Source organism: Saccoglossus kowalevskii, chromosome 21 (assembly GCF_978046115.1).
Source record: "Saccoglossus kowalevskii chromosome 21, keSacKowa6.1, whole genome shotgun sequence".
Classification (NCBI taxonomy): Eukaryota; Metazoa; Hemichordata; class Enteropneusta; family Harrimaniidae; genus Saccoglossus; species Saccoglossus kowalevskii.
This window is the reverse complement of record NC_140661.1, coordinates 10,667,938-10,680,197: the sequence shown is the minus strand read 5'-3', so window position 1 is coordinate 10,680,197 and position 12,260 is coordinate 10,667,938. Positions and strand designations below refer to the sequence as shown.

At 32.3% G+C, this 12,260-nt stretch overlaps 1 protein-coding gene across 1 annotated transcript in view; it reads right to left on the bottom strand.

Moving 5' to 3' along the window:
* The window catches only part of LOC100372722 (atrial natriuretic peptide receptor 1-like), a 32,279-nt gene that overhangs the window by 5,383 nt on the left and 14,636 nt on the right, over positions 1–12,260 (bottom strand). Inside the window, exons 4-15 of the mRNA XM_085495014.1 lie at positions 11,649–11,743; positions 9,869–10,007; positions 9,373–9,457; positions 7,901–8,030; positions 7,453–7,506; positions 6,984–7,061; positions 6,540–6,644; positions 6,314–6,385; positions 5,706–5,868; positions 5,198–5,347; positions 2,723–2,891; positions 2,260–2,412 (exon numbers count right to left, since the gene is read on the bottom strand). Of these exons, the coding sequence (XP_085351140.1) occupies positions 2,260–2,412; positions 2,723–2,891; positions 5,198–5,347; positions 5,706–5,868; positions 6,314–6,385; positions 6,540–6,644; positions 6,984–7,061; positions 7,453–7,506; positions 7,901–8,030; positions 9,373–9,457; positions 9,869–10,007; positions 11,649–11,743 (1,393 nt within the window). The remainder of the gene's footprint in view (positions 1–2,259; positions 2,413–2,722; positions 2,892–5,197; positions 5,348–5,705; positions 5,869–6,313; positions 6,386–6,539; positions 6,645–6,983; positions 7,062–7,452; positions 7,507–7,900; positions 8,031–9,372; positions 9,458–9,868; positions 10,008–11,648; positions 11,744–12,260) is intronic.

Below are 12,260 nucleotides of genomic sequence, written 5' to 3'. Positions count from 1 at the left end.
ATGTTTTGTAATTACAGTGAGAAATAGATGTACAAATTGTAGTTTGATTGTAGTTATATTTAATATGTTTTGTAATTACAGTGAGAAATAGATGTACAAATTGTAGTTTGATTGTAGTTATATTTAATATGTTTTGTAATTACAGTGAGAAATAGATGTACAAATTGTAGTTTGATTGTAGTTATATTTAATATGTTTTGTAATTACAGTGAGAAATAGATGTACAAATTGTAGTTTGATTGTAGTTATATTTAATATGTTTTGTAATTACAGTGAGAAATAGATGTACAAATTGTAGTTTGATTGTAGTTATATTTAATATGTTTTGTAATTACAGTGAGAAATAGATGTACAAATTGTAGTTTGATTGTAGTTATATTTAATATGTTTTGTAATTACAGTGAGAAATAGATGTACAAATTGTAGTTTGATTGTAGTTATATTTAATATGTTTTGTAATTACAGTGAGAAATAGATGTACAAATTGTAGTTTGATTGTAGTTATATTTAATATGTTTTGTAATTACAGTGAGAAATAGATGTACAAATTGTAGTTTGATTGTAGTTATATTTAATATGTTTTGTAATTACAGTGAGAAATAGATGTACAAATTGTAGTTTGATTGTAGTTATATTTAATATGTTTTGTAATTACAGTGAGAAATAGATGTACAAATTGTAGTTTGATTGTAGTTATATTTAATATGTTTTGTAATTACAGTGAGAAATAGATGTACAAATTGTAGTTTGATTGTAGTTATATTTAATATGTTTTGTAATTACAGTGAGAAATAGATGTACAAATTGTAGTTTGATTGTAGTTATATTTAATATGTTTTGTAATTACAGTGAGAAATAGATGTACAAATTGTAGTTTGATTGTAGTTATATTTAATATGTTTTGTAATTACAGTGAGAAATAGATGTACAAATTGTAGTTTGATTGTAGTTATATTTAATATGTTTTGTAATTACAGTGAGAAATAGATGTACAAATTGTAGTTTGATTGTAGTTATATTTAATATGTTTTGTAATTACAGTGAGAAATAGATGTACAAATTGTAGTTTGATTGTAGTTATATTTAATATGTTTTGTAATTACAGTGAGAAATAGATGTACAAATTGTAGTTTGATTGTAGTTATATTTAATATGTTTTGTAATTACAGTGAGAAATAGATGTACAAATTGTAGTTTGATTGTAGTTATATTTAATATGTTTTGTAATTACAGTGAGAAATAGATGTACAAATTGTAGTTTGATTGTAGTTATATTTAATATGTTTTGTAATTACAGTGAGAAATAGATGTACAAATTGTAGTTTGATTGTAGTTATATTTAATATGTTTTGTAATTACAGTGAGAAATAGATGTACAAATTGTAGTTTGATTGTAGTTATATTTAATATGTTTTGTAATTACAGTGAGAAATAGATGTACAAATTGTAGTTTGATTGTAGTTATATTTAATATGTTTTGTAATTACAGTGAGAAATAGATGTACAAATTGTAGTTTGATTGTAGTTATATTTAATATGTTTTGTAATTACAGTGAGAAATAGATGTACAAATTGTAGTTTGATTGTAGTTATATTTAATATGTTTTGTAATTACAGTGAGAAATAGATGTACAAATTGTAGTTTGATTGTAGTTATATTTAATATGTTTTGTAATTACAGTGAGAAATAGATGTACAAATTGTAGTTTGATTGTAGTTATATTTAATATGTTTTGTAATTACAGTGAGAAATAGATATACAAATTGTAGTTTGATTGTAGTTATATTTAATATGTTTTGTAATTACAGTGAGAAATAGATGTACAAATTGTAGTTTGATTGTAGTTATATTTAATATGTTTTGTAATTACAGTGAGAAATAGATGTACAAATTGTAGTTTGATTGTAGTTATATTTAATATGTTTTGTAATTACAGTGAGAAATAGATGTACAAATTGTAGTTTGATTGTAGTTATATTTAATATGTTTTGTAATTACAGTGAGAAATAGATGTACAAATTGTAGTTTGATTGTAGTTATATTTAATATGTTTTGTAATTACAGTGAGAAATAGATGTACAAATTGTAGTTTGATTGTAGTTATATTTAATATGTTTTGTAATTACAGTGAGAAATAGATGTACAAATTGTAGTTTGATTGTAGTTATATTTAATATGTTTTGTAATTACAGTGAGAAATAGATGTACAAATTGTAGTTTGATTGTAGTTATATTTAATATGTTTTGTAATTACATACTTTGGCAGTATGCTGTATAATAGTTGCTCCGATTTCTTCTTCTCTTCTAGAAATGCCTCGGTTCGCTGTTCCACGAGACTTTCTAAATTATTTGCATACTGCTCCATTCTTTGTAGCAAGTTATCCATGATATTATCGGAATGAGATTCGCTTCTAAATAAATAAATAAACAAATATAATAAACATTGAAACACGGAAAATGAAATTAACTTTACAAATTAACATTTGTTCAATATTTCACAATAGCTTTTCGTACCGAATATTTTTTTTTACACATGATGGCGCTGTTCGGTAAGTTTAAAAAGATAACATTTGAGCAGTTCCGCAAGTGCCCAGCTGTAGATATGTTATGACCATAATACTAATATATCTTCATATCATATCAGATATGTAACGGTTGGTACATGATTTCATGTGCATAACATAGACGTGCAAAAAAGTCGGCAATGCCATCTATACTCACCTATTAAGTTTTTTTATTGTCGCTGAGATCGCGTTGATATTTGGTCTTAGGCTCGGGTTTTCCTCCCAACAAGACTCCATTAGGTTTCTAACCTCATTCGGATACAAATTTCGATCTATTTGGGGACGGAAGGGCGGCGACTCCCCTTTCTTTATTCTTTCAATTATCTCTGGACATATAGAATAAAATGGAGTATTTGTTACCACGTGTAATATTTCTTAGACCGGATATTTTATAAATTGTACAATTATGGGAGTGATTTCCTGTAAGAGTATCAATTTACCGTACATAGAATGTTCTTATTGGCACTTTCTGATTGTTCTATGATAAATATATAATTCAGCATCCGTCGAGTCACCATATACTGAAAATATAGTTACTGTATGTCCCGAATTATTTACGTTCACACAAATGTTTATGGCAACTGAGCGACTTCTTTGTATACTTCATTTTCTATCTTAGCGTTCAACAGTCGATTGAGAACGAGCTTTGCGTCAGTTTGCGAAAGTTAATAACTAAAAAGGAGAAACTTTCACATCACAATTTGCCATCCATATTCAATGAAATAGTCCATTGGTCTTGTTTTCTCCACAGTCAACGTGCGGAAAATAATATCAATTGAAATCAACAACATTGCTGTCCATGTTCCACCAAAAAAAAAATATGTGTATGTGTCGATGTCACATTAACAGAACGCCTTCAGTGCCGCATCTAGTACAAAAAAGCGACGTAATCATCTTTATTTGCCCTACAGATAATATTCATTGGTAAGACCAAGTATGGCAACGAGGATATTAAACAACAATTCCGTGATATTACGCCGTTTCATTCGTAGTAATTGAAAATATCAAATTTGCTCGTGAAACGATACCAAGGGGTTTGACGTGTAATATTTTGTAATTAACAATCTTTTATTACACAGCCTTAGGTGTTCAGACATGAAGCTTTAATCGTGTAATCGCGTATCACCCAAGACATAGTTCACTAAAAATGACTCAAATAATAATTATTCAAGAATGGCAACAAAAATGCTTGGATAATTTCTACTGCAACTGAAACAATGTTGACAGAATACAATGATCAGAATTACTAAAGGCCTGTCTCTTGATTAGGACGATCGTCAACAACTATAGATGACAAAAATAAAGATATTCAGCATTTTTATATCTTTTCCTAAATAGAGTCATAGACATATAAAACATGTCCTGTGTAATACTGTTATTAAAAGGGAATATTTACTTATTAAACAGAGAATTGAATATATTAACATAAAATAAACAACTTCGATGGAGCTCTTGGCAAGAATCCCACATATCAGCCGTTAGGGAAATCAGACTACCGTTTTTTTTTTCAGTTCAGTCAGGAGAATGACGAACAGTCACACGTATAAACAGTCCTACTCTGTCATCTGAAATGACGTTATTTCTATTTAACCGGTTGCTATGGGGATGGTCATTTTTGCTAGGGCCCCATTCATCCAACACCCTTCATCAATGCTGTCAAAATCAGTTTGGTAATATAACTGCATTTATGATAGTTTACGTACAACTGGATGTATGTACATACATTACGCCACATGGTACCTTTCTTCCAGCCTTGCTAAATGCTGTTGTATATTGCTGTGAACTAAAATAAATGTCAGTCTTCATTATTTTGTGGTATAATACTATATCTATGGTTAATTGCTTAAATTAAAGTATAATTAATTACTTGTTTAGGATAAGTTAAATAATTAGAATTATATTGCCAATTCAATACGCGGTATAAACAGGGATCTCCCCCTTTCTTGTGATGTGCCGAAAAATCAAACAAGTAATCAAACAATCTAGCAAATTTAATTAATTTGTGAAACGGACAAACGTTACACATTAACCAACCAAGTGTGATACTACTACCAGGTATTTGCATATTATAGTATAGAAACTTTCATTATAAAACCATGACTGTATCTATGCACAAATTTAACTGGGTATATTGAGCACAAATCATGAAGAAGAAAAAAGACAAATAGAATATTAAATGTAATCGCGAAAGTTAACCACATGCCACATGAACTCACCGAGTGAAATGTTCATACCAAGTTTGATTAAAAATTTACTATTCAAATCCACTCACCAACCTACCAAACTGTGCCCACTGAGGCTTGCAATACAATACTTTATGATTATGAGAGAGAGAGTTGAAAACGTAAAGTTGATTTTATTCCTATATAACGGATATCATGCACAAACGTCACCGTCGTTACATTTTACCGCGTGCTCAAATTTCATCTACAAAATCAATGCAAATTATATATTTTGCGTAAGTCGTACAGGTATACGATGAGGTGTGCTTTAAAGGGCTAATATCGTTGTGCCATGCGACGTATACGTTTTGGTTGACTGCACGAAATACTAACGCGCTGCCCGTACGACGATCATCACCGTTATATATGCAATTCACAGTCAGTATGGGATAATTGTAATATCAGCCTACCTTTGACGCTCATATCCCCAGTTTCGGCGTCATATGGAGCATTGCGTGATCCAATTTCATGTAGAATAATAGCTAAGCTGAAGATGTCTCCTTCTTGTGTTTTGGTCGAAGCAGGATCCCGAAGCACCTCTGGAGCTACCCATAGTTTTTCTAATTTTAATAATTATAATTGGAAATTACAACGGGGTCATTGGATAGGACTTGTGAATGTGTCGTACACGGTAAAACCACTTACTCGACGACGAGTTTTCCCTTGATATATATAATAACTGTACACAGGGAGCATATAACCGCTGTATGAACCAATAACGCACGTATAACAGTGACTCGGGAGTTTGGTGAAATCAATTAAATGTCATTATCTCATTAACTAATTTAAAAAAGTGGAACAGGTTGGTGATCGCGAAGCTTGTCAGTTTCATAATTGTAATTGTCATGAGCTATAAAACGTATACGTTAACGGCGATTGAACATCATTACCTAAAATGAGAGTATATAACACACTCACTTGTCAATTCCCCGAATGCATTGTCACTTGATGAGCTATTTGCTTTAAATTTCTCGAGGCCAAAATCGGCCAACTTCAATACGAACCGACTGTCAACAACACAGTTCGAAGAAGACAGGTTGCCATGGCGTTTCATGACGCTATGATGCAGGAAGTGAAGACCCTGTAGGGACAAATAGGGATTGTCAGATTACCACTTACGTTCTGTGATATACATTGATTCGTTTTCTATTTTCCTGGGGGACCAATGTAGTAAATTTCCCACCATATAATTACAGCGCACACGAGCAAGTAGCTTTTCTTAATGTTCGTCTTTGGAAAACGATTTGAATAACCAGACATTGTGGACAAAAGCAGTTCACCAATCGCGGTATAAAGATATTGTGTTTATCATGTAAACAACACGACAATTCATGCGATGCTTTAATGTTAATGTTAATTTTTTTGATGATGGGCTATCTAACACAACGCGAATACCAAACCACCCGATCTGCTAATGGGTGTAATATAATAACGATGTTGTCTCGATTGTAAGTAACTTTTGATTCGTGATATTTGATAATCAAATCACAGTTGCATATCACATGAAAATATACCGTTGTTTTTACCTTAACAATATCGTTAATTAATGAATATCGGAACATCCAATCCAGTTGCAACGAATCGTTCTGTAGTATGTCCTGATATGGTGAAAAACGTGTATACCGTCAGGTACATATAATCACAAAACAAATATATGATACAAAAAATAACATATTTACTTTTGAATTTATTTTGCATTATTCAGCATTAACTGACCAATCATGTATTGCTTTAACTCGCAATTGTACTGACCTGTAAACTGCCTTTTGGGCAATACTCCGTCACTATGGCAATACAGGGAGAATCTACGCATGCTCCAATGAAACGAACGATATGTCCGTGTTCAACCTCTCTCATCTAATTGGTGGATAATAAAAACAGTATAATCTATTTATTCTATATGTCTATAAATAATAGTTGACTCCAGACTATCAGTGAGCTTTATCTATATTCGACTGTAATACATCACTTTCTTTGTTCTTGCTGATTAATACAGTAACTCCAAAATTACTCAGTAAAAGAAAAAAAAAGAAGGTAAACAGTAGAATAGTAAAAGCAAGCACGTGCGCACAGGTGACATGTACTCAGTTAGTGGTGCGTTGTGAATGTGTAATTAAACTAGCGGCTTTTGATGAGGTTTGGTATTACATGTTTTAAACAAAGAAACACGAAAGGAAGAATTACGCATATCCTTACGTTTTTCAACTCAATAAGTATATCTCTGTTCAGGTCTATTCTCTCTTTGTGAATTTTCTTTACCGCAACAAAACTACCCTGGAACAAATGGAGCACATATTGTAGTTACAATTGTCAATCGTCTATATAAAAAATAAAGTTTTATCATGAACATAAAAAAAAATCCTAGAAAATTGCCGACGATTTAGGTGGTTCTATGAATTGCATATACACAAAAGAAATCCCAACAACAATAACGACAGCAGGTAATATCAGTCGCTATGCTATGAACGTATTCGTCATATTGAGACCGATCATTTTCAATCAATAGTTTGTGGGAACGTAAACAGTACGCCGTTGGCACCATTAACATGTGTTTGACCCCTCCCCATGTTACCTCCATAAATGATATACATAATGTAATTAACAATTGGAGCGTTACACACGAACAATATTATTGACTCACAAAGATGTACGAAACGTTATATACCTTGTAATGTCCGACATTGGCGAAGATCTGCTGTTCTGCCATGTCGTCTTCATTCTGAAAATAGTAATTCAATATTACATGCGTATCCACATAAGCTCACCCATTGTAAAATTGATTAGGCCGATTTCCCAGCATTAAATTAATAACAGATTATCGCGTGAAAAAACATCCGAACGCTCTATCTCATTTGCTCATTGGACTGCGGTTCTTCAAACATATAGGGTATCCACACTTTTACCTTTCCATTCGTAGAGGCACCATATTGGAACCTCAGTACATTAGGAATAACTGCGGGGAACACATGAATTACCTGCAATACCATGGACCACACATGAGTTCGCTCCGAACAACCAGCTTCACGTGTTCACCAATAACAACAATTTATAACAATTTCTCGTCGTCTGATTAATCGGATAGACATTGTAAAAATCGCACATAATTGACTTACATCGAGAAGCATTGATTTATTCATGACGTTCAGCGAGAGAAAACGGCTTTTGTTGACATGACTAAATGTTATATCTTCATACTTAATCTTCCACGTCATATTTGCTATCTCACTTTCCAATTTATATTTCCTGAAAGAACATCAATTGATTCATTAAACCCATTTTGATATTCAATAAAAAACCATCAGTATTAACGAGGTTCCTGCAACAATAATATATGAAGATTTGTGAGAACATTCTCTGTCACAAACACATGGCAATCATTCTCTATTTATTGATCGTAATTCCAGCTGTTATTCTCAAAAAACCTTTCTCCACAATCATTATATTTAGATATTAGATCTAATCACATATATCAGACAACATCGTTCGATATATAAATGAATATTGCGGACATATTGTACGCTTGTGATGATTTATTGCTTTATTTTATTAACGTTTCCCACAAAAGGGTTGGTAATATATTGATACATCTTTTAAAACAAGGTTACAATTGAAACTATTGAAAACAACATACCCCGTCTTCGCACGCGGATTGGGCACGATGATGAATTATAGTAATAAGAATCATGTATATTTTAAATAGGGAATATACCTCAGTATAAGGTATTTTAATCTGGCGAGGAGAACTCTGTCAAATCATATAGCAATAAAACGAATGTTTATTTTATGGAATTGATCCGGGTCACATGCAAGTCAATTTCGAGCATAAGGTGGATACAACTATGTATCATACATTTGACACCGAGCACAATAGAATTTACCCGTTCGTGAAATGCCGTTCGAACATAATCAACAGTGTTAAGTACGCGTTTGAATGACTTATTTGGTATTTGTTCATCGCTTTTCTGTTACATTCGAACAGTTTCTTTTGTTTGAAAGCACCATCAGCGCGTGATGAGAATAAAATCCCCGTCACTGAACGCAAAATGTCTTCGTTGTAATTTTGGGATAGTATCAGATATGATATGACTACTACGAGCAAGAAAATGTATATAATAATAATGTTATCACGAGAATACTGCAAGGTATGCACCCAGGTAGTACTGTAACGCGTCGGTCGATAAGATCACTTTACTGCCTGTGTACATACTTAGTTGTAATATTACTGTCAAGTTATCAAATATAATAAAACTTTCATACATTGTCAGATAAATTATATATAATTTGGGCCGGAGATGTGTTATTCACCAAGAATCTCAAATGTAAAATGTCATATCTGTCGTTAAATTTAATTACAACAAAGCATAACTCAATATGTGATAGTAATGCAGTTTAAATGAATTGCATGACACAAGAACAACTACTGTAAAATACTCTTTTAGCTGGAATAATTTCACACTGAAAAGCCTTTTTTGGTGTTTTGTATACAATTTATTTTCATTGAATCATTCCCTTTGCAAAAATAGCGAAAAATCATTCCAATCAAAAATAAAGTAAATGTTGGAGTTATTAGCAAATTGTCATTTACCTGTACAGGAAAACTACCACAATAAGAGCAAGGATAAGAAGACAGGCAATGACGATTCCAACAATGCCGGCGACTGGAAAGGTATCTGAAAGAAAAAAAAGAATTATTTAAATAATATACCGCATGAAAACTAAAAAAAAAAATCAATTACATGGCAGTTTTTGTATTTTCATTTCTACACAAAATGACATATTTTTTTATTTACATTTTACTGTAATTTATTTTTATTTTTCATGTACTTCTTATTAGTATTATCAACTATCGCCATTACCGTCTAAAAAAATATTAATTTAAATTAATATAAGAAAGAATATAAAAATCAACTAGCCAATTATTTTAATCACATTGCCTTACACATAAATTATCCGACACGTTTAAGCTCATTTACGTATTAAGTTATTCATCCATGTTTTATTTCCAGCAATAAAATGCATTATCCTTAATAAAAACGAGTATATAAATCAAAATCTGCCTCCAGACATGAAGCGCGCCATACCTGCGACAGGGCAGTACTCATTGAAAAACCCGCAAGCTGGAACATCATCTGGTGGACCAGAGGCTCCCCCAGGCCAGTGAATTATTCCAACCTTCTCGACTACGCCAACAGCACCAGTGTATTCTATATTGATGACAGGCTGTAGCGAATAAAAACGAAACAAAATTATCACGTAAATTTGTAAAAACCGTTTTCTTTAACAATGTTTCAAATTTCATTCGATTTTATTCCGATAAGGATGTGTTGTTACGATTTATATGGTGCACAAATCAGCAGGGATAACACGTGAGTTACCCCGTGACTCTCAGGTCAAACTCGCGCGTTAACATATCACATGGCATCTAGAGCAGAATATCTTAAAATAATCATTTATTCATCCACAAATGAACGTGCCATAAAACATCTTAATTAAGCATGTTGTGTGTTTTATGTCTCTTGTTTAAAGCGGGCGAGTCGTCAACTGCGCATGTGTCGTTGTTTACAAACAAACGTCTACCCATGAGCCATTGCGTTTTTATTATGCGTTTTCATGGTCGCTTATGCCAGGACGACATTTTAATCTATGTTTGGTTTGGGCTATGGAATGGGCGTATTTTTTTCTGCGAGTTGCATTCGTACGTGGGATACGTTTTTTCAGAAAGTGCAAGTACAATCTTGCGTAAATATTTGAGGTCACGTAAGCAGCATCCTTGCATTACATTCATGTAGTTTTTAATTACTAGTAGTAACTCACTGGAATATGATTGCATGGCCCTAAAATGCAATATGGAAGTAAATTTATATTATAATCTCCATACTGTAGACTAAATCGGATTATGATTTACCCATAAACTAAACATGTTGCGTTCGAAAGACACGCGACAGTATTTGTTGGATGGAAAGAACCAATGCGCATGCGTATTAGAGAATGATAATTTTTAATCGAAATATCACCGTCAAATGTATCCATCAATGTACAGTTTCAAACAACATACAGTATCAACAAATACTTATTTTCGTGCACATTGCATCTTTGATATAATTATTTTATTCCGGCAGCATTACATTATATAATTTACCACTTTTAGCTCATTCGCCACGGCAACGGATATTAAGGGTTTTCCCCATCACCCGAATGCCAACATGTTTGTCAAATCATTAAACGTTAATTTCTCGTCTTTTTCATGTCTTTCGAAATTACTTCCCTGGTGGAAAGTGCCCAAACTATTTTAAGTGCAAAAAGATGATACAATAAATAATCTTCTGATGTTTACTAACAGCTTAGGGCTGTGTATTTTCCATCCGCAATGTTAGCACACCTAATGTATATTTCATGTACGCTCGCTACTCTGGTGGATAACGAGCGTGTCCTTTCATCAAAAGCAAACATAGACGACATATTATTCCTCGCAAAAATTACATACAGTGTGTACGTTACTACAGTAGCATTGTAAATCAGTTATATGCAAATCATTTCACATATTGTGCACGTTGACCTATAACATTCCGTATATTTATATGTAATTTACGTATACACTTTCGTCTCATTCACACTGCTTCGATATATCATCATGGGAATTACGCGATGTTTGTATTGCATATTCACGCTTAAAAAATACGTGTTTCGAATTCAGACTTGCATTAATTTACTATACCTAGTATGCACTCCCTTAACGAATATCCTTATTCTTTTAAATTGACTTTACCAGACAAGAGTCAAATCATCATCCAGTAACCCGAGACATTCTCTTTTTTAATAAAACAAAAAATCGGCCCACGTAAATAATATGTAATATATTACCTCAAATTTCCCAGTTTCCGGATCTGTCATGTCAAGTATTGAGTAGTCTGCATTTATGTCTCCGTTTGCATCGATTGAAACGTTGCCAGTGATTCCTGTAATCAGAAGAGCAATAAAATGATAAATATTGAAAAAATTCAAACCTAACTTTTTTTTATATTCGGTGTTTCAATCTTCGCATATATCGGTGCTGAAGTAGTGACGTGAATGCGTTTTTATTTTGCATGCATCGTTGTGTTTGCGTAGCGCAACTAAAATGACCAAATTATGCAATTATCTGCTTAAATTAAAACATTCACAAGGTATACACAGATTTGAATTACTTTAAATTACTATATGATTAGCTAAGGTAGAGCTTATTACATGATATTGACACAGACATTTAGGACAATTTCATGTCGATTTCTATGCAATTGAATTACCGTATGTGTCCGCCTTATATCAGTCCGTGTTTCAATTCGGCTGAAAATTGTCATCAATCATTTTATTTATGAAAACTTTACAAATTTAGCGAAAATGTGTATTCAAAATTCCCGTCAACTGCTTTCTCAGAGTTGCACATATTGGTTAAAGTTCATACTCACAGTCTTTCTATCACAAAATAAAATCAAT